General features: G+C 43.2%; 1 protein-coding gene and 1 pseudogene across 1 annotated transcript in view; one reads left to right on the top strand and one right to left on the bottom strand.

Moving 5' to 3' along the window:
• The window catches only part of WDTC1 (WD and tetratricopeptide repeats 1), a 47748-nt gene that overhangs the window by 12594 nt on the left and 13093 nt on the right, over positions 1 to 22061 (top strand). Inside the window, exons 2-7 of the mRNA XM_006777482.2 lie at positions 1584 to 1731; positions 3988 to 4071; positions 13769 to 13815; positions 14292 to 14403; positions 19157 to 19344; positions 21847 to 22029. Of these exons, the coding sequence (XP_006777545.1) occupies positions 1684 to 1731; positions 3988 to 4071; positions 13769 to 13815; positions 14292 to 14403; positions 19157 to 19344; positions 21847 to 22029 (662 nt within the window). The 5' untranslated portion in view covers positions 1584 to 1683. The remainder of the gene's footprint in view (positions 1 to 1583; positions 1732 to 3987; positions 4072 to 13768; positions 13816 to 14291; positions 14404 to 19156; positions 19345 to 21846; positions 22030 to 22061) is intronic.
• On the bottom strand, positions 10581 to 10974 carry LOC102766892 (annotated as a pseudogene).

Raw genomic sequence — 22061 nt, 5'->3', positions numbered from 1 at the left:
ATTTTCAAGGTCCACCATTTCTTACTTCTTTTCAGTCGGGTCAAGTTTCTAAGCTTTCTAAATCTCCATTTTCCAGCTAATGAAAAGACAATAGGATTCCACCGAGTCTCCTATCTACCTACTCCAGGACTTCTGTGAGGACCAAATGAGATGAGGCATGGGAAAACGCTTCAGACATTTGGTTACAGTGTAAAATGTTTCTGCCTGGCTATAAAGCAAGTCGTGTTCCGCTGGGCGTTACTACATGATGTCATTGCCTGGACAGACACAGCATATTAGCCTTTTATATATATAGATTCTAGTTTGTTTATGCTTGAAATTTCCCATAAGAAAAGGTTTACGAGAGAGATGATAATGAAAAAAAAATAACTGATAGTATTATTTATTGAAAGAGCATCATGTTGTTATGTAAACATTTGACGTGATGTAAGCATTTTTCTTTCATAGGTAGCATTTCTAATGCTGCATAATATAATATGGCTGTACATTATTTAACCCCTCTATCATTAGAACCTTGTAAAAGCAAATTTTTTTGTTTGTTTTTACAAAATTTGTGATGAATATGCTTGGGTATAGAACTTTCTTGGGGGAGGGTTATGGAACTTTTAGATTACATTTTGTGTTTTCTTATGGTACATTATCAGAAATTAGATTACTAGGTCTTTCTAGCCATCAAAATTATAAAACAGTAATAGCTTGCTTCAAGAGGTTATAAGATTGAAAGCATACCTATCAGGATATTGAAGAGGGATTTCTTTATCAGATTGGATATTGGACATGGTACCATTACACCTCCTGATCACTCATTGATTCTGTGAATCTATTAGAGGGCTGCGTGATCTGTCTGTGATACTGATTTGGTTTTGGTGAGAATCAAGCTGAGGGTCAGAGATTTGAAGCATTAATTAAAAGTTTCAGCCCAGCCAATGTGGCTAGGTGGTTGAGCATCGACTTATGAACCAAGATGGGATTCCTGGTCGTGACACATGCTCAGGTTGCAGGCAGATCCTCAATAAGGGGAGTGCAGGAAGGAGCTGATCGATGTTTCTCTCACTTTGATGTTTCCTCTCTCTCTATTCCTCTCCCTTCCTCTCTAAAATACAAAAATAAAATAAAACTGGAAAAGGATAACACTTAAAAAAAATTTCAGACTGGTTGCCACAGATGCATTCTGAGCAAGTGAAACTTGACATCTTTCTTGCTGTGTACCTTGGTCTTATTTTCAGGATATGCTTCTATCTTCCTTTATATTCATATCCAACCCCCCATTTTCTGGTGAAGTATACATGACTTATTCGGTGTTTGTTCCAATACTTTCTGTGGCTGTGAGCCATTGTTTCCCCCTCCCCTATGCCACTTGTCCTCCAGAGCAGCGGTTGCCAACCTGTGGTCCCCACTGGTGGTCCGTGAGGTCCGAAAGGTTGCCGACCGCTGCTCCAGAGGCTCTTGAGCCCTGTGTCATACATCACAGGCAATAGCCAGTTCACTGGGTAGGCTGGGGGGCTGTTTTAGGGGTGAAATCAGGACTCTCAAGCTGCCTTATTCCATCCCCCAAGGTTTGATGATTTTTTTTTCCTCCCCAGGTAATTAAATGTATGTCCTGCGGACCTGGGCTTTGCTGGAATGCTCAAGGGTTCTGAAGATCTTTATCTAGCTTCCTTCTGTTGAATTCATTAAGAGAAGATGGCAAAAGTCAACATAACTAGAGACCTCATTAATAGGCAGATCAAGGTAAGCCACCCAAACCTCTAAATCAGAGCATGAGGTCCTTTCTTCCCCACAGGTTCAGTTTTTAGCCAAAGAAACTGCGGGTTAGAGTTGGTGACTTGCCTAAAGTCACATAGCTAATTAGTGACAGACTCTGGACTAGAACTAATAAAATTCATGGAGACTCTCCTGTCCAAGTGCTTGTACCTGGGTCGCTGAGATTAATACAGATTAGTGAGAGAGGGAAACCATCAGTATGGTGTGCATGTGTATGCACATTTGTGTGTGTGTGTGTGTGTTTGTGTTTGTGCGTGCTTGGGCACATGCATATGTATGTGTGGAAGTTGCAGCAGGAGTAAATGTAGCTTCTTTGTGCTGCTCCAGTTGCTAATTTTTTAAAATATATTTTTATTGATTTCAGAGAGGAAGGTAGAGGGAAAATTGTTGATTGGCTGCCTCCTGCGTGTCTCCCACTGGGGATCGAGCCCACATCCTGGGCACATGCCCTTGACTAGCATTGAACATGGGACCCTTCAGTTCACAGGCTGACACTATCCACTGAGCCAAATCAGCCAGGGCTCCAGTTGCTAAATTGAACATATAAGAACCTGGGAGAGTCTTAGTCCCAGTTCAGCTTAGACTCTTTCTTCTCTTCGGGGGTCTCCTGTACCAAACAAAGCCTGCACCTGTCCTTTGCAGGATGTACATAGAAGACACTCCAGTACTGTGAGATGAGTGGATGATTAGGGAGTCAAGTTCATTTAGAGAGGTAGCCCAGACTTTGTCAGGGAAACCCTCAGTAAAGGAGCACAGGGGTTTAATGCACACCAAACCATGATGTGCTTCTCTAGTAAGAACCCTAAGCTGGGCCTGGCCAGCATGGCTCAGTGGTTGAGTATCGACCTATGAACCTGGAAATCATGGTTTGATTCCCAGTCAGGGCACGTGCCCAGGTTGCAGGGCTCAATCCCTAGTAGGGGGCGGTGCAGAAGGCAGCTGATCAACGATTCTCATTGATGTTTCTATCTCTTTCTTCTTCTCCCATCCTCTCTGAAATCAATAAAAATATCTCTATAGCCCTAACCGGTTTGGCTCAGTGGATAGAGTGTCGGCCTGCAGACTGAACGGTCCCAGGTTCGATTCCAGTCAAGGGCATGTACCTTGGTTGCGGGCACATCCCCAGTAGGAGGTGTGCAGGAGGCAGCTGATCGATGTTTCTAACTCTCTATCCCTCTCCCTTCCTCTCTGTAAAAAAATCAATAAAATATCTCTCTATATATAAAAGGCTAATATGCAAAGTGTCCCCTTGGGAGTTCGACAGGAAGACCGGGAGTTCGATCGCTCGTTATGACGTGTGCTGACCACCAGGGGGTGGTGCAGAACAAAGAAAGGCCCCGGCCGGCAGCCGAAAGGCCCCAATTGGCCCTGATCACTGGCCAGGCCTGGGGACCCTACCCATGCACAAATTTCGTGCACCGGGCCTGTAGTATATGTGTGTGTGTGTGTGTGTGTGTGTGTGTGTGTGAACCCTAAGCTGGGGTCAGGAGCTAAATCTCACCACCACCCTAATTAGCTGCCTTAGAAGACTAGTCATTTTACCTCCTGTGCCTCACTTTATGTTGTTAAATGATAGTAACATCTGTCTGCCTGCAGGCTGATCTTGAGAATGAAATCCAAAAGAACATGAGAATGTTCTTTGAAAATGTTGTAAATGCTAAAAATAATTTTAATTAAAAATCTTTTAAATGTAAGTGACCACTTTAAAATATAAGTGGCCACCATCCAGAAAGATCGAGTGTATGCCTCTGTGGGAGCCATGTACTTTGTGCATGTTAGTCTGTGTTTCATAGAGTATTTTCCTCTGCATCCCTGAATCTTTTTGGAACTTTGTCCATTTGACTTTCATTATTTCATTAGACTGGTGGCCCTCAAGGGCAAGGACCATTTCCTAGAGGCACGGAAACATAGAGTTGGAGGGACCATGCAAGTTTTTCCTTCACATATCTCACACAGTATGTGTCCTAAAGTTGATGCCCACCTACTCCAACCTACTATGGAAACATTTCCCTTTTTTTGTAACCCAACAAGCACAATTTAATACTTATATACTCTGTTCTGTTCTCTAATCCCTGCCCAAGTGTAGTGCAGGCTCCCACAAGCTGATTTCTTGTTATCTTTTTTAACTCCTGTAGTTCCCAGCACAAGTGCTGGATGTAGTAGGCACATAATAAATCATGTTGAATTAAATCAATGAAGCTATGTTTTGTTTCTGTCCCCCAGGAGCGGGGTGCCCTGAGCTTTGAGCGGCACTACCATGTCACTGATCCCTTTATCAGACGACTGGGCCTAGAAGCAGAGCTGCAGGTAAGAGATCCAGTTTGCTTCCCTAGATGCAGATGGCTGGCTCTCCTTTGCCTGCAGAGAATCCTTTCAGCATTATTCAAGTCATAAACAAGTTTTTCTGTGCAAGTCAAACCTAAAGTTTACCTTTGCTTATCAGCAGTATATTAGGTAGGTAAATCTGAATCAAGATTACAGTGGGGCCTTGACTTACGAGTTTAATTCGTTCCGAGACCGAGCTCGTTAACGCAAATTACTCAATCAACTCAATGCAAAAAATTGGCTGAGAGACAGCTGATATCTCAAAAAACCCGTTAGTCGGGACACTCGTAAGTCAAGGCCCCACTGTAGTTGAAATACTTCCTTTTTACTGTGCTTTCTCTGACAGATATTCCATAATGTTAGTTGCATTCCTTTTCTTCCTCAAGATTATATTTTGAATCCAACTTTTAACTGTCCTATCCAACTTAGTGTTATCTGCAGGTTGAGTAAGAATTCTCTTTGGTTCCTTCGGGTTAGTGTTTGTAAGTGATCATGTTGGTTTTAGAAAAAGACTAGAAAGAATTTATTGAATGTTAACAGTATTATCTCAAGGTAGTGAGATTATAGAGCAGGGGTGAGGAACGTCCGGCCCTCAGGCCTTATAAGGCCCACGAAATCATTGGTCAATGCATTAGGGGTGAGTTAATTAAATGTCTGACCAAATATAGCAGGCTAATTTTTAAAAAATATATTTTTATTGATTCCAGAGAGGAAGGGAGAGAGAGATAGAAACATCAGTGATGAGAGTGAATTATTGATTGGCTGCCTCCTGCCTGCTGGGGATGGAGCCCACAACCCGGGAATGCACCCTTGACTGGAATGGAACCTGGGACCCTTCAGTCTGCAGGCTGATGCTCTATCCACTGAGTCAAACCAGCTAGGGCAGCAGGCTAATTTTTAAGTTGATAATTTTGTATGACCCTCAGCCCTCGAATGACATTATAAATATCCAAATGACCCTTGGCAGAAAAAAGATTTTCCACTCCTGCTATCGATGATTGTGATTGCTTTCTTTTAATTATATAATTATAAACTTTTATCCATTACAAAATATAACTATTAATAGTAATATGGAAAACATAAGTAAAAATTACTTTTTAGTCCTCACTACATAATACAATTACTATTAGTATTTCATATACTCTGTTTTATCTCCTGTATAGTTTTATATAATTGTAATCCTACTTTACATTGAATTTAAAAAAAAATACTTTTATTGATTTTTAGAGAGAGGAAGGGAGGGGGGAGAGAAAGAGAAACATCAATGTGAGAATGCAAGAGCTTCCTCCTGCACTCACTCCACCAGGGATGGAGCCCACGATCCAGGCATGTGCCCTGCCTGGGAATCAAACCAGCAATCTTTTGGTGCATGGGACAATGCCCAGCCAACTGAGCCACACTGGCTAGGGCTAATTGAGTTTTTTCAAGTTAACATATAATAATTCTTTTTCTCCATGTTACCAAGTAGTTCTCATAACTTTTACTTAATATTTTTTCTGATTATAGAGGTAATAAACATCATAGTAGAAAATATGGAATAGACAGAAAAATGTAAAGAAGAAAACAAAATCACTTTTAATTCTATTGTGTACAGATAAACTTTGTTAATGTTTGGTGTACTGTCTTTGTTATGAAGCAGAATACTTGTTAAGAGATGGACATTGGAGCTTCATCCATTTAATTTCAAGACCTATCTTCTCCACAGCTATATAGCATTGCTCAAGTTACCCCTAGTTTCCTGATTGGTAAAACAGAATTATTGTGATGATTAAATTAGAAGGTTAGTGTGAAGCACTTAACATAGTGCCTGGATCTTGGCAAGCTAATTCAACAGAATAATAATTATGATTCTTAAATCTTCCTGTTTTTTCCCATGCTTTAATGTAATTTTTTTCCTACAGATGGATCTTGTATCATTTACACAGTTTGATAAACCCTTTTATACTTTTATTGTTTTCCCATATCTCTAAAAATTATCTGAAAACATAATTTTTGATATATTTTATTGTTTATCCTTTTTTTTTTTAAGTTTCTATGTTTCCTTCAGAACAAAGCTTAGAGTACATCCCTGTAGTGCAGTTGGAGGTGGAGCATGGAAGATTTTACCTTCAAGGGGACATTTGGCAATGCCCAGAAACAGTTTTGGTTATCAAAACTAGGAGGGTACTGCTGGCATACAGTAGGTAGAGGCTCAGGATGCTGCTAAACATCCTATAATATACAGGACAACAAGGAAAGTGCCACAAAGAGTTATGCAGTCCCACCCAGCCCAGCTGGTGTGGCTCAGTGGTTGAGTGTCGACTTATGAACCAGGAGCTCACGTTTAGATTCCTGGTCAGGGCACATGCCAGGTTGCAGGCTTGATCCCCAGTAGGGGGCATGTAGGAGCCAGCTGGTCAATAATTCTCATCATTGATGTTTCTGTCTCTCTCTTCCTCTCCCTCCTTCTCTGAAATAAATAAAAATATATATTTTTAAAAACAGAATTACACAGCCCCAAATGCCAATAATGTCGCGGTTGAGAAACCTGCTGTGGTTGATGCTGAATTGACAGTGACCCCTAGCTGGCTTGGCTTCTCCTTTTAGCTGTGCCTCTGTCCAACCCATATTATCTCACCATCTCTTCCTGGTTTGATAACTTTGTCCAGAATAGACTTGGAAACTTCTGTGACTACAAAACAGGATCCCATCTATTGTTTTCCAAGGTCTGCAACTCAAAAACAATTATGTTAAGGTGAATTGTTTCAATTTGCACTTGCCTAAAGGCCACCTTGCCCAAGACTTGTAGTAGAAGCACATAGTAGGAAGGAATGTACACAGGTTTAAATATTTAAAAGACCCAGTTTAAATCCCAGCTTTCCCTCTTATGCAACCTTAGAGAATTGAGAAAAGATTCAAAGAAGAAGACTGAGAGAAAAAATAAGTTAGAGAATCGGGGGTTGTAAGTTTGGAAGCCAGTTGGGTAGCTTTGTGGAGATATCAGGTAGGCAGTACTTATTGGGAGATAGCTCTGGATTATAGGGAGAAATCTGGAGACTTCATTTGTCCATGGAACATTAGAGAATAGGGTCCAAGGCCTAGCTCTGAGGCACTCCAGCTTTCAGAAGTTAATTACAAGGTAAGGAAATAGAAAAGGTAACTAGAAAGAGTAGGTCGGTGAGATAGAAAGGGAAGAAAACCAGGGAAGTGTAAAGGCCAAGTAATGAAAGTATTTCAACAAAGAAGGAGTGTTCAGTTGTACTCAGTGCTTCTGAAGGTTGAGTAGGATGGGAACAAAACAATGACTGTGGTCTTGACTAGAGCAGTTTTGTTTTTTTAAAATATTTTTATTGATTTCAGAGAGAAAGGGGGAAAGAGAGAGAGAGAGTGAGAGAAACATCAATGATAAGAGAGAATCATTGATTGGCTGCCTCCTGCATGTCCCCTACTGGAGATCAAGCCCGCAACCCAGGCATGTGGCCTTACTAGAAATCGGACCTTGACCTCCCAGTTCACAGGTGAATGCTCAACCACTGAGCCATGCTGGCCAGGCAAGAGCAGTTTTATTGGAGTGGTGGGAACAGATGCTAGATTGGAGAGTTGAGGAGTGAATTAGAAGTGAAGAAACAGCAACAAGTGTAGACAACTGTCTTTTTTCTTTTTCTTATTTTAGAGAGTAATGGGAATTTGTTTTTTTTTATTTATTTAGGACAAACTTTTTCCCTAGATGAAAGGAATAATAGAATATAAGCAGTAAAAAGAATAATCTTTAAAAGTTATATTTTCTTGCCCCTCTACATCTACTTTTTACCTTTCTTCAGCTCACTGCCTGGACAGCTGACTTGCACAGGAATATTAATGTTCTCTCTTGTCCTGTCTTTTGGTTTGCTTTAACCAATGGGGAGTCATTTCAGGAGGTTGGAGGAAGAATGACATCTTCTTTATTCCCCTTGCTTCCGCCCTTCAAAGTCATTTTGTTTTGTTTTTGTTTTGTTTCTCCTCCCTCCCCCAGCTTTATTGAGTTATATAGACAACTTTGAACAACTTTGTTTACAAAAGAAAGCAGAGGAATGGGGCAGTAGGTGAAGGGGTCAATAGGATTCCCCTAAAGAAAGGATTTGTAAGAATGGGAAGAAATGCTAGAGCATTTTTATATGTTGATGCGAGAGGAAGGGATTGCTGATATAAGAGAAGGACAGAATAACTGAAGGACCAAAGTCTTGGGGAAGGCTGATGGGTATGGGATTCAGAATTTAAGTAGGGGGGCCTTGGTCTCCCCGCCCCCAATATATTTTTATTGATTTCAGAGAAGAAGGGAGAGGGAGAGAGAAAGAGAAACAACAATGATTGCCCCCTGCATGCTTCCTACTGGGGATCGAGCCTGCAACCCAGGCATGTGCCCCAACCAGGAATCAAGCTGTGACCTCCTGGTTCATAGGTCGATGCTCAACCACTGAGCAATACTGGCCAGTTTCAACTTTGTTCTAAAAGTAAAAACTCTACAAAAAGGTCCAGAGCAGGATTACTCATACGCTTTCTCTATCCTTCATTGTATACCTTCCACCCCCTAGTGGTAACCAACTTCATTAGTTTCCACTTATCCATTCTGTGCTTGTGTTTGTGTTTGCAAAAATATGCAGATACACATATTTTTTTAAATTCTTTTAAAAAAAATATATTTTATTGATTTTTTACAGAGAAGAAGGGAGAGAGATAGAGAGTTAGAAACATTGATGAGAGAGAAACATCGATCAGCTGCCTCCTGCACACCTCCTACTGGGGATGTGCCCGCAACCAAGGTACATGCTCTTGACCGGAATCGAACCTGGGACCTTTCAGTCCACAGGTCAATGCTCTATTCACTGAGCCAAACCAGTCAGGGCCACATATATAAATTCTTATTTTCAATTTTGTTACATCAAAATTGACAAAAATTATATTAAAATAGCCTTTAAACATATGGAAAAGATATTCAATTTCATTCACAAGAGAAATGTAACTTCAAACTGTGTGGAGATGCCATTTTTCATCTGTCAGAATGGTGAAATATTCAAAAGCTTAACCACACAGTGTGTTGGTAAGTTGTGGAGAAACAGACACTCACATGCATTGCTACTGGAAAGGCAAAATGATGCAACTCCCATGGACGGAAACTTGGCAATATCTAACAAGACCACATATACATTTACTCTTTGGCCAACACTGCCTCTTCTGGGTTTTACCCTGAAGGTACACATCTCCAACAGTAATAAAATACATGTGCACAAGGTTATTCATTATGGTATTGCTATAATTGTAAACTATTAGAAACAACTCTTAAGAATCCGTACATGGGAAATTTGTTGAATAAATCTTGGTTCATCTACATAAAAAGTGCTATGCAACTATGAAAAAGAATTTTATTGATTGATATGAGTGATTTCCTAGATATATTAGTAAGTGAAAAAAGAGTATATACGTATATCTATCATGCCTCAACGATTCTGCATCCTCAACAAGTCCTCCAAGCCCAGTCAACCCCTCTATTCTCTCCTTACAAGCTACTTCATGTCTCTACTTCCTTCCCTATCTCCTAAGAATCAATGACTCATTACTACAACCATTCTCTTGCAACATTAATCTGACAAAACCCCAACCACAGATGATCTTTTAGCTTTCCTATATCTTTAACTTTCCCTTTCTCTATTGATTCCCCTTGGGGTTAAATATGCTCAAGCTTCTCTAATATAAGAAAGTCCTTCTTTGATGCCACAGCCACATCTAGCTATAGCCTTCTGTTTCTCTTCCCCTTCATAGCCAGACTGAAAGAGTAGTCTGTACTCAGTATTTTTACTTCCTCACTTCCCAGTACTGTCATGTGCTGCTTAACGACAGGGATATATTCTGAGAAATGCACTGTTAGATGATTTTGTCATTGTGCAACATCTTGAGTGTGCTTACACAAACCTAGATGGTAGAGCCTACTACACACCTAGGCTATATGTTATATCATATACGTGGCTCATCATTGACTGAAAATATCAAATATGGCACACAATGAATTCCTCAACCTACTTCTATTTATCTAACCATACACCACAAAAGTGGCTCTTGCCAAGGTTACCACTGTAGCTTTCTTGCCCTAAATCAGTGGACACTTCTTAGTCCTCATCTAGCTTGATCCGACAGTATTTGGTAGTACTGGACACTTCTCAACAAAACTTTTGTCATCTGGGTTCTGAGACATCACCCTCTGTTTTCCTTCCTACTCCTCTCGTGTCTTTCTTGATGCCCTTTGCATACTCCTTGTCCATCAGGCCCTTATGTTGGTCTTCTTTATGGCTCTGTCCTAGGCTTTGTTCCCACTCGGCTGTGAGGAAAGGAATCTCACTTTACAAATGAGGAGAATAAAACTGAGCATTTCCAAGGTCACATGAATGGTAAAAGATTAATATTTATATCAGGCCTGTCTGGCTCCATAGTTCATATTCTTTTGACTCCAACCATGTGTCTACTCTTTTTTTTTTTTTTAACAGCCACCTTTTATTAGGTGTTACATTACAATATGAAAGGATTCAGAGGTGCTGGGCAAAGGTCATGGTCAGGAAAATGGAGTCCACACTGGGCCCTCTTCAGCGGTACTTGTGTCGTTGCTCATGTTTTCGTTCCTTATAAGAACGGCAGTAGTTGGGAAACACATAAGCTGCCAGTACCATAGAAACGCCAGCAATGCCCCCTTTCTTCACATTGATGTACTTGTTGTAATACCTGTGGTAACCTTTAGGGGTGAAATCCTGCATCAGTCTCCAGCGTGGCAGCTCCCCTATTTTGACTTCCATCAGTCTCTTCTCCTTCAATGGCACGAATGACGCCATCTTGGAGTCCGGGGTGTCCACTCTGTGGAGCCGTGCAAGGACTCTGTGTCTACTCTTTTAAAGGAATTAACAAATAGTTCTTGGCTTGGTGGATTTATTCTCTTGCCTTATTTGTTTTCTTAATATTTTCTTTAAACAAGTTGCAAACATTATATATCTTACCTTCACAATCTGGCTTAATTGCTTTTGTTTTAATATAATTCGAATGTAAATTCACTAGAAACAAGTCATATCAAACCATGGTAATGGGATATACTTTAGAGACAGTGGTCTGAGAAAGCCATTCTGATGAAGTGATGTTTGAAATGAAATTTGAATATTGAGAAGGAGCAAGTAACAAAGATCAGAAGGAAAAGCATGGCCCTAGCCAGTTTTTCTCAGTGGATAGAGCATAGGCCCATGGACTGAAGGGTCCCGTATTCGATTCTCATCAAGGGCACGTACCTCAGTTGCAAGCTTGATCCCAACCTTGGTGTGCGGGAGGCAACCAATCTATGTGTATCTCTCACATCAATGTTTCTTTTTCTCTCTGTCTCTCCCCCTCCCACTCTCTCTTAAAATCAGTGGAAAAATATCCTCGGTGAGTTTCGCCTGTGTTGCACATATCTAGTTTGCTTCTTTTTATTGATGAGTAGTGATACACTGTATGGATGTACTACATTGTGTTTATCCATTCTCCGGTTGATGACCATTTGGGCTATTTCCAGTTTGGGGCTTTTAAAAATAAATCGTGTATAGATATTCTTAAACCAGTTTTTGTATGGATAAATGTTTTCATTTTTCTCAAGTAAATGCCTACAAATGGAATTACTGGGTCATAGGGTAGGTAGATACAAGCTTAACTTTATCTGGAACTACCAAACAGTTCTCTGAGGCGATGGTCGCAATGAGTTGTTCAGGGTCAGCTGGGAAGATGTGGCCCCCAGGTCCAAGTAATTGACAGCCAGTTGAAAAAAATGAGAGGGCTGAGGACAGAAATGATTCTGACCTAGAAAGCGTGACCAAAGCTATGGGTGGGGTTGCAACCAAGAGCCACAGGAAAGTGAGAGGCCTCAGGTCAGCAAGTGCTCTGACAAGTGTGGGCAGGGTAAATGTGTCTGCAATGTTTGTAAGTGCAGAACCTGGAAAGAAGTGAGGTTCAACCCAGATGAGACTCTGTATAGAGCAAAAGGTAAAAGGAAAGGAGAAGGCCAAGGAAAGGCCTTTTCTGATGGATAGGCAGGGATTAGATTTGTTCATATCTCTTCTTCCCATTAGTCCCACTGACCCATGTGTTCGTTTATGCAACAGATATGTGCCAAGGACTATAACTGGCCTTGGAGATGTAATGAACACAGTACACAAAAGCCTGCTTCTCAGGGCTCAGTCTGGTGATGCAAACCACCATGTCAACACAGAGCCATAATACAGTGTGACAGTAGGAGCCCACAGGAAGCGTATGCCTCCCTCCCAAATTCACACGACAGGAAAGGCATCTTCAAGGAAGTGCCTATAAAGTGAAATCTGAAGAATGAGTTGGAGTTTGTTAGGATGCTTTGGGCCACAAGTAACAACCCAATTCAAATGGCTTTAAACAGTTATGAATTGATTGGCTTACTTAAGTGGAAGTCCAGGAGTAGGCTAGGCATCTGGGTTAGTTGTTCGGGTCACTCTGGCTCCATTTTTCCACGATTCTCTGGGCTGGGCTTTCCTCCTTCAGTTTCACTCTCTGGCTGGCTTCCCTGGTGGTGGCAATTCCAGGTGTCACATCAGTACTCCCATCATCCAGAGGAAGAAGGCATCTCTTTCATAGACTCTCTCCTGAGAATGAGAAAACTCCTTTCCCAGAAGCTCCCAGCAACTGTCCCCCTTGCCTCTGATTGGGGTCACAGGGTCATTTCTGAGCCAATTCCTATGCCCAAGTGAATGCCACCTCCAATTTGGCTTAGGCGTAAGTTTCTGAACCTATCACTGGAGAGAACAATGGATTTTCCCTTCCTGAAACACATGGTCTAACTTGGACAGGGAGATGATTAGATGAAAATCTAGGTACTATCAGGAATGAAGGAGGCTGAGGGAACAGAAAGAACAGTATGCAGGAATTCCTAGTGATTTGTTTTCTCCTTTTCCCATGTAAGACTTGTTCCTGCCACCTCATACCTTCTGCTTTTCATGGATTCTGTTTTCTGGTAATTCTAGCTTTGCCATGATTTCTCTCTGTGCATGCTTTCAACCTCAGCATCGGTTAACTGCCTCACTCTCGGTGTTTCTTAATTCGAATCTCCAAGCTCAAGAAACTAGCCCAATGTACCTTACATACCAGGCTCCTTCTACCGGAAGTTAACGCAGAAGAGCAGGGACTGTGATTTGTACACTGATCTGCCCCCAGCATCTGAACAGTACCTGGTATGCAGTGAGTGCTCAATAAATTAAATATATGCCAAAAGAATGAAAGATCATCCTTGGGTCAGATGCTTCTCTGGGGAAATTGTCTGTGGTCAAGGGGCTATCCCCTCGAAGGGACTGTTGACATGTTCTTTCTAGTGGTAGGAGCAGAAATTTGTTTGGATCTCACTTCTGTTACTGTTATCTGAACTTAAGTTTAATTTTCTGCAAAATGGGACCAATGAAACCTGAACTTTATGACTCAGGGGTGTTCAATGACAAGTAAAATCATGACAATGAATGTACTTTCTATATTGTAAGATGCCAGGCAATTTAATTCAGTCCTGGTCACTCACATGCACCTGGAAAACATTGATGATGGAAAGATTAGTTTACCTGTTCAGTTCTACTTCTTGGTGTTGAATTCCCCAGGAGAACCTCTAACTGGCTCTCTTCTTATCCTTTTCTATTTGCTTACCCAGGGTCACTCAGGATGTGTCAACTGTCTGGAGTGGAACGAGAAAGGAGAGTAAGTATGAGCTAGAGCATGGGGGAAGGGGATGCTAAAGAAAGGGAGTGAGGCAGCTGGGAGATCCTCTTCCTAGATCTAAGGGAAAAAATGGACCCAAGTGAAAAGACTGCTGCTCTCTGCTTCGTAGTTTAGTTTAGTCCATCACTGTCAATACACAGTTAAACAATGAAGCCCAGATAGATGGAAGGTTGGGTGGCCATCCAAACCCTGTTTTTTTTTTGTTTTCTTTTGTTTGTTTTTTTGGGGTTTTTTTCAAACCCTGTTTTTTTAATAAGTCAATGCAGAGTTTAAGGAATAATGGCAAATTCTCAGGACAAATAGAAGAGAATCAGCCAATGTTTACAAGATAGCCTTAAAATCTGTGACATATACTATGATTTAAGTTCTGTGTGGCCTAACACCTTATCACCTGGGAAGGGGGAAAATTGCCCACGAACTTGGGGAGAGGTCAGAACCCCTCACTCTGCTTGCAGCTTGCTGGCCTCTGGTTCCGATGACCAGCACACGATTGTGTGGGACCCGCTGCACCACAAGAAGCTGCTCTCCATGCATACGGGACACACTGCAAATATCTTCTCTGTCAAGGTGAGCAGGATAAGCCACAGAGCCAGTGAACACGGCGACTGAGCTCTGCACATGGTTGTGTTTGCATGTGTGTTTCCCATGTACCCCCTGGGGTCACATACACCTTTGATCTGAGCATCTGATGGTGATTCCTGAAACCCCATCTCTTTTCCATATCCTGCTTCCTCTCTTAGAGCCAAATTAATTTATGTTTATGTGAGTGGTGATGGTGGGAGATACGGTTCTGAGCATGAATTTAGATACCAGGAAGACTGTGTGACTCCCTTATCAGCCTTTGGAAGCTATGTGAAGTAGGCAAATCACCTGACCTCTCTGAGCCTGTTTACTCATCTGTAGCTAAGGAAAATCCCTCAGATTCATGAATAAATGAGTGAATAAATAGTTTAATTTTGCCCTGACCAGGTTGGATAGAGTGTTGGCCTGCGGACTGAAGGGTCCCGGGTTCAATTCCGGTCAAGGGCGTGTACCTTGGTTGTGGGCACATCTCCAGTGGGGGGTGTGAGGAGGCAGCTGATTGATGTTTCTCTCTCACTAATGTTTCTAACTCTCTGTCCCTCTCTCTTCCTCTCTGTAAAAAATCAATAAAATATATTTTAAAAAAACAGTTTAATTTTAAAAAGGAAGTAGCAGTTCACAGGGTTGATGTTACCTGGCACAGGTGGTTTTAACTGTTCTAACTTTCATAGGAAATGGGTCTGCTGCTTTTGTGGTGGAGAGGAGTTGAGCTGAGGAGAGGTGGGAAAGGGCCTTACAGATGTCCTCAGACCTCTGGAGACCTACTATGGGAAGTGGCATGAAACTTGTCCCTTTTGATCCCAGATAACAGACCTAGGACAACAGCTATAAGTCCACAGAAGCAAATGCATGCCTGATGAAGGAAAGAATTGTCTAATGCTTAGAGCAATTTGGGAAAGGTAGAATGGGCCCTCTGAGAATGTAGCAAATGTACTAGCACTGAGGTATTCTGCTTGTTGGGAACTTTATCTGCCAGGTTTAACATTGGAGGAAATGACCTTTAAGAACCTTTCCAGCTCTGAAATTCTGTCATGGATGTATGTGAGAGTGAGGCTGTCCTTTCCCAGTTAATATTAAGAAGAATTACAACATACCTGAAGAAGGCAAATTCAAGAGCCCAGAACCTACTCACTTCCCTAAACCCTGCCTCTTTCCCAAGCTGTGATTCTCATCTCTGGCCCAGGGACCAATCCTAGATGAATTTCTGCTATTTTAGAGACAGAACAATGCTGATTCACCTCTCTCATGGCAAACAGAGACTGCTTTCTGCCCCTGAAAAGTTTTAGGACCAGTTTGAGTCTGTGGGGTCAGGTCTGGGAAAGGACCTATGTTTTGCATCATAGAGCACAAAATGTTAAGTTCAGAGGCCAGAATTTGACAATGGCCTTGATACTCACTCATAGTAAGACTTTGAGCAAGGCAGTTATATTCACAGACCTTCAGCCTCCTCTTCTGTTAAAAAAAAAAAAAAAGAGTGTGGAGAAGGATCCTTCTGTCTTCTGTTAGTAAAACACTAGATATACTTACAGGAGTGGGCATAGTTGTTCGTATGGAAAACAGTACAATAATTAATAAATAATAATACAAGAATAAACCTCATAGACTCACAACTGTAAACCTACTTTTGCCTACTCCTGTATTTAACCCTCGACTTCCCCCTGGTGGCTGCTGCAGTGTGTGACAAGTGTGGCAGTGGTCACAAGTTCTTCCCAAGGGTTCTCCTGTTATTTCTTTTGTGCATGGATTATGTGCTGCCTCTAGACAGGATTAAAGACTACTACTTGTGCCCTAGCTGGTTTGGCTAAGTGGATAGACTAGAGCATCGGTTTGCGGACTGAAGGGTCCTGGGTTCAATTCCAGTCAAGGGTACGTGCCTAGGTTTCGGGCTTGATCCCCAGTTGGGGATGTGCCAGAGGCAGCTGATCAATGCTTCTCTTTCATTATTGATGTTACTATCTCTTTCTTTCTCTCCTGTCCTCTCTGAAATCAATAAAAATATATATTTTTTAAAAACTACTAGTTGTCCCTAAAAATTATTAAATTCCATCTATTTCATCTAGCTCTTACCCTAGTGAGCCATTAGAGTAGTATGTGTGGCAAGAGTGAATTGTTGCTTTTGCATGAACATTTAAGTCAAGTGCAGCAGTTCTCAACTTGTGGGTCGCAACCCCTTTGGCGGTCGAACGACCCTTTCACAGGGGTCGCCTAAGACCATTCTGCATATCAGATATTTACATTACAATTCATAATAGTAGCAACATTACAGTTATGAAGTAGCAACGAAAATAATTTTATGGTTGGGTCACAACTTGAGGAACTGTATTTAAAGGGCCAGAAGGTTGAGAACCACTGGTCAAGTGGTTTAGTTGTTTGAATGCAGAGTGCTGCCCCCGCCCCCCGCCCCAACACCATTCAGCTTCGTGGGTTTTGAGAAACTTCAATTCAGAAAAAAAGATAATCCAATCTTTTGAACTCAAGAAAGAAGAGAAGAACTCAACACCACATCCAAATATTTCTTTTCCTCAACACTGGTGATAGGACAGCATACTTTTTTAAAAAACAATATTTTTATTGATTTCAGAGAGGAAGGTAGAGGGAGAGAGAGAGATAGAAACATCAATGATAAGAGAAAATCATCGATTAGCTGCATCCTGAAGACCCCAAACTGGGGATCAAGCCCGCAACACCGGCAAATGCCCTGACTGGGAATCGAACTCTGACCCTCCTGGTTCATAGGTCGACGCTCAACCACTGAGCCATGCCAGCTGGGCAGGACAGCATACTTTTTAAAAATTATTATTCAGACCTGGCCAATATGGCTCAGTTGGTTGGAGTGTCGTCCCGTACACTGAAAGGTCTCGGGGTTCGATTCCAGGTCAGGACACATATCTAGGTTGTGGGTTTTTTGGGTTTTTTTTTTTACCTGCACAGACGTTTATTGGGGGGGGCGAGTGGGGACCATCACCGGGGCTGCCGAGGCCCCATGACACGGGCGAGTCCCCTCGGGTGGCTCCAGGTGCCGGTAGCTTTGGCTCGGCCACGGCAACGCGTCATGTCCCACTTTCAGCACCAGCGCCCAAGCCGTCACCCATCACCGCACAGCCTTCCGAGGGGAGGGACGGCTGCTTCCAGGCCCCGCTGAGGGCTAAGGTCCTGCTTTGGGAGCGGAGACAGATGCTGCCGGGGCGTGGCCGGGGGCCGCTCGGCCGGAGGCCCCATCGGGTCGGTTCTGGTCTTCGTGGTCCAGTGCTGACGGCTGGGGCGGTTCCGCCTCAGCCTCATCCTGGGCTCTCTCTTCTGTTTGCTCCATTGATTCCTTCTCCCCTCGCGTCCAGAATGAAGAGCCAGTGATCCGAGCTGGTGGAGGCCTGGTTCCTTATCCCGGGCGGGGCACCGGTGGGGGGGCCGGGTGGGAGAGTCCCCTCCTCCTCACCCGGCTGATTCTAGCAGGTTCTAAAAAGCCGGAATTGGCCTCAGCTTGGAGCCAAGCAGGGCTGGCAGGGACACCCCAGGGAGAAAAGGGGGGACACATGTTGTGGAGAGCGGCTCCAGCGTTTGGACAGGTTCAAGCCTGGGGCTAATCTAGGTTGTGGGTTTAATCCCTAGTCAGCGCACACACGGGAGGCAACCAACCCATATTTCTCTCTCATGTTGATGTTTCTCTCTCAACTTCCCTCTCTCCCTCTCTCCAAAATCAATAAGTATACCCTCAGGTGAGGATTGTTTTAGAAATTACTATTACACAAATTATGTGGCTGTTTTGTTATTATTATGTCTAGTATTGTTTTCAAGCTCATCAGAATGGTGGGGGCTCTCTTTTTTTTTTTAAGAGAGCAGAAGGGATAGAGAGAGAAACATCAATCAGTTGCCACCCTATCGGAGATCAAAACCACAACCAGGGTATGTGTCCGGACCAGGAATTGAACCCACCACCTTTTGGTGTACAGGATGATGCTCCAACCAACTGAGCCACGCTGGCCAGGGCTCTTGCTGCAATGAGATGTATTCTCCTGGTGCTCAGCCCTTTCCCAAGGTCTGGCATTTGAGCCGTTCCTAGCATTTGTCATTATAATGAGTTCCACTCTGAGCATTTCTGCATAGGTCTCTTTTTCCTTTTGGAATCATTTCTCAGAACTAGGATTTTGGAACAAAAGATAGAAATAGTTTTTATCTTTCCTACCTATTGCCAGATTGTTCTCCAGAAATACTAGAACCAATTTTAAACACGCATTCCCTTAAAACACTGGAAGTCCCTTTCATTTTAAGACTAGTTTATGACTTAACCCGCAGACTATTCAGTAGCGGTCATGAGGCTGTATGGCATATGGGAGTCAGACAGTCATGCTGAATGTTTGCCAAACCTCAGTTTTTAATGGGGTTATTTTATTTTAACTATCAGTAAGATAAAGTACCTGCCCTGTTGTCTAGCACACGGTGGTAACAGCTATGATTATCATGGACTCAGCGCTTACCTATGGAAGAATCAGGAAAATGTTTCCTTAGGTAGTCTAGTCAGGACTAGGATGACTGGCAAAGTAAAGGTGCAGCCCCGATTTTGACCTTTAGGCTTGAGGACGGATGTTCGAGGTCCACAGCTTCCTGGTGGGTTGTCTTGGATGGGCTCATTTTCTTACCTGATGTGGAAAGAGAAAGAGGGCACTAACATGCAGGCAGTTTCCTCCTATGGCCAGCCCTACCTCCACCACCTGCAATCTCTTCTTCCATCTCTCCGGAGCAGTTCCTGCCTCACGCTGGGGACCGCATCTTGATCACGGGGGCAGCCGACTCCAAGGTGCATGTCCATGACCTGACAGTAAAGGAGACGATCCACATGTTTGGAGACCACACAAACCGGGTGAAGCGCATCGCCACGGCTCCCATGTGGCCCAACACATTCTGGAGTGCTGCTGAGGACGGGCTTATCCGGTAAGGGCCCGAGGCGTTGATGGGGCCTGTGCCTCTCTCTGCATGTTGGCTCCTCCCTCCCACCTGCCCATACCACTTCCTTCCACAGGCCTGACTCCTTCCCTCCAGCAGAGTTCCAGCCTCATTAGTCTGCCCAGAGCTGTTTGTGGACAAACTCAGCTGGGAACATTTGCTTCCCCTACTCTCACCTTCCCACTCTCTTCCCTCTCCTGCACTATATCCAGGCCTGCCGGCCTCCCACCACCTAGATGCAATGTCTGCCTCCTCTGGGCTTTCACACTGCTGTTCCCTCTAGCTGGTTTTCTCTGTACCCAGCTCTATGACTCTCTTACCCTAAGGAGATATGCTTAAGGGTCACCTTCTCAGAAGCACCTTCTCTGACCACCCTAAAGCAAACCCCTCCCCCATTATTCTTTGTCTCAGTGCCCTATTGTCACCTCTGTAACTCTAGTCTGCTGGATTATTTTATTTACTTGTTGGTTTACTTTTTTTTGTCTGTATCCCTAATTGAATAGTAAACTCTCTCAGAGCAGCTCCATATCTGTCTTACCTTGGGTTGTATTCGTTGAGCCCAGCACAGTGCCTGGCACATAGAGACACTTGATACATTTCTCTTGAACAATTGGTCAGTGGGCATATGCCTATAAGGGGGAGAGTTACCCAGAAATGACAAAGTGGACTGTCCCCTTTACCAGTGGCCAGTATTGTCACACCTTTGCCTCTACTTCCCTTCATCCTAAAATGGTCTCCTTGTCCTTCTTTAACTCCTCTCTTCAGACATGACCTTAGAACTTTTTCCTTATCTACCCAACCTGCCTTAACTGCCTCCCTTAAAACTCTGTAGGACCATGTGCCCTCTCCGCTGTTATAAAGAAGAGGTAGCTAAGTCATATATAAACTGTAACACAGCAATTAGAAGCAGGGCACTGAAGTCACACAGACCTAGGGTCAAGTCCTGCCTCTGTCACTCAGTGTTTGACTGGGGCAAGTCACTTCACCACTGAACCTTAGTTTCCTCATCTATAAAATGGGAATCACCATAGTATCTCCCTTGTTGGCCTGAGCATTGAAATTGACATAGTGCCAGTAAAACCTTAGCATAGTTTAGTAAGTCCTCAATGTCATTTATAGATTCTGTGACTTTAAGTGAAATGACATATAAGGAAACCAATTTTGCCATAGCCTCGTTGATATAAACAAGAGTTAAGTTCCCACAAATCTTATCAACATTATAATGAAACAACATTGAAGGACAAAAAACAACAAAACGATATTTGAGGACCTGCTGTACTTAAGACAGAAAGCACTTGTTTAGTGGTGAATACAATTCTACATTGCACTTGCTGCCCTTGACTGACCAGACTGTGTCAGACAACAGGAGGAAGCCGAGCATCAAGAATCTTGTGTAGGAGCCTCAGCACTTCGGCACGGGCACAGTCAGGGAAGGTGTCCTAGCAGAAGGTAAACGTAAACTGGCCTTCCAGAATAGCAGGGATTTGGATGGGCAAGGTAAAGCAGAGTGGTTCCCAGCTTGAGCGAAGCTTGTGAAGGCCGGGGTAAACATGGCTTGTACAGGATGGAGAGTACTGTAGTGTAATTGACCCGTTTAGAAAACTGAGGAACAAGGTTGGAGAGGGATGTGAAATCAGATCTTGAAAAGCAGACTGAAAAGTTTGGAAAATGTAAGCTAAAAGTACATTCATGCTGAAAATATTGAGGAATCACTGCAGTTTTGAGCTGGAGAGTTAGCTTAGAAAGATAAGGCAAACAGTGACGAGGTCATTGCATGTGCCTGTGTAACGGCAGCAGAACAGCTCCCCGGGTTGCAATGAGGGGTGTGTATTGTTGCCAGGTAGATGTTTGGCATGACCTTTGCCACCTACCTGGATGAGACTCTTGGGCTTCTGTTGGCATTTGGCGTTTCTAGGTAGCTCTTAGATGGTCTCCACATTCTCTTTTTTGCCACCTCCATACTTCTTTTGTTTCCTACTAGATTTACAATAAGAATTAGAATTAAGGAGCAGAGCAGTCTGAGGAAGCTATCCCAGCTCTACATTTAGTAGCAGTGTTGTCTCAGGCAGGTTATTTAACTGCTTTGAACCTCAGTGTTCTAATGGTACCAAGGGATGGTGTGAGGGTTTAATTAGGTAATACATGTGCAATACTGAGGGGCCATACTGGACACAAAGCAATTTCTCACTAAGTGTTAGTAATCAGTAGTAATAGTACTTAGCAGTAATACGGACATGTTTTTGGGTTTGGTTTTGTTTTTTAAGGTACAGTAGTGTTTACCTTGAGTTATGTTAGAATAAAGCACTGTTAGAAGACTGCTACAGGGCCAGGCACACAAGGGGCACTGAAGAAATGAGAGTGGTTTTTGACGTTCTTACAAACTGGTCCAGAGCCCCTCCCACTCACCTTGCATAACAAGGCCTTGGCTGCTTCTCTGCCTTTAACACAGGGACCCAGACCCCAGTCCCCAAACTCTGTCCTCTCTCACAGACAGTATGACCTTCGGGAGAACAGCAAACACTCGGAAGTGCTGATTGACCTGACAGAGTACTGTGGCCAGCTGGTGGAGGCCAAGTGCCTCACTGTCAACCCCCAGGACAACAACTGTCTGGCGGTCGGGGCCAGTGGGCCCTTCGTGAGGCTCTACGATATTCGCATGATCCATAACCACAGGTATGAACAGCTCAGCCTCCTGGGCAAGTCCC

The sequence above is a fragment of the Myotis davidii genome, unplaced genomic scaffold (assembly GCF_000327345.1).
Source record: "Myotis davidii unplaced genomic scaffold, ASM32734v1 scaffold149, whole genome shotgun sequence".
NCBI classification, from domain to species: Eukaryota; Metazoa; Chordata; class Mammalia; order Chiroptera; family Vespertilionidae; genus Myotis; species Myotis davidii.
This window is presented reverse-complemented; position numbering and strand designations above follow the sequence as displayed.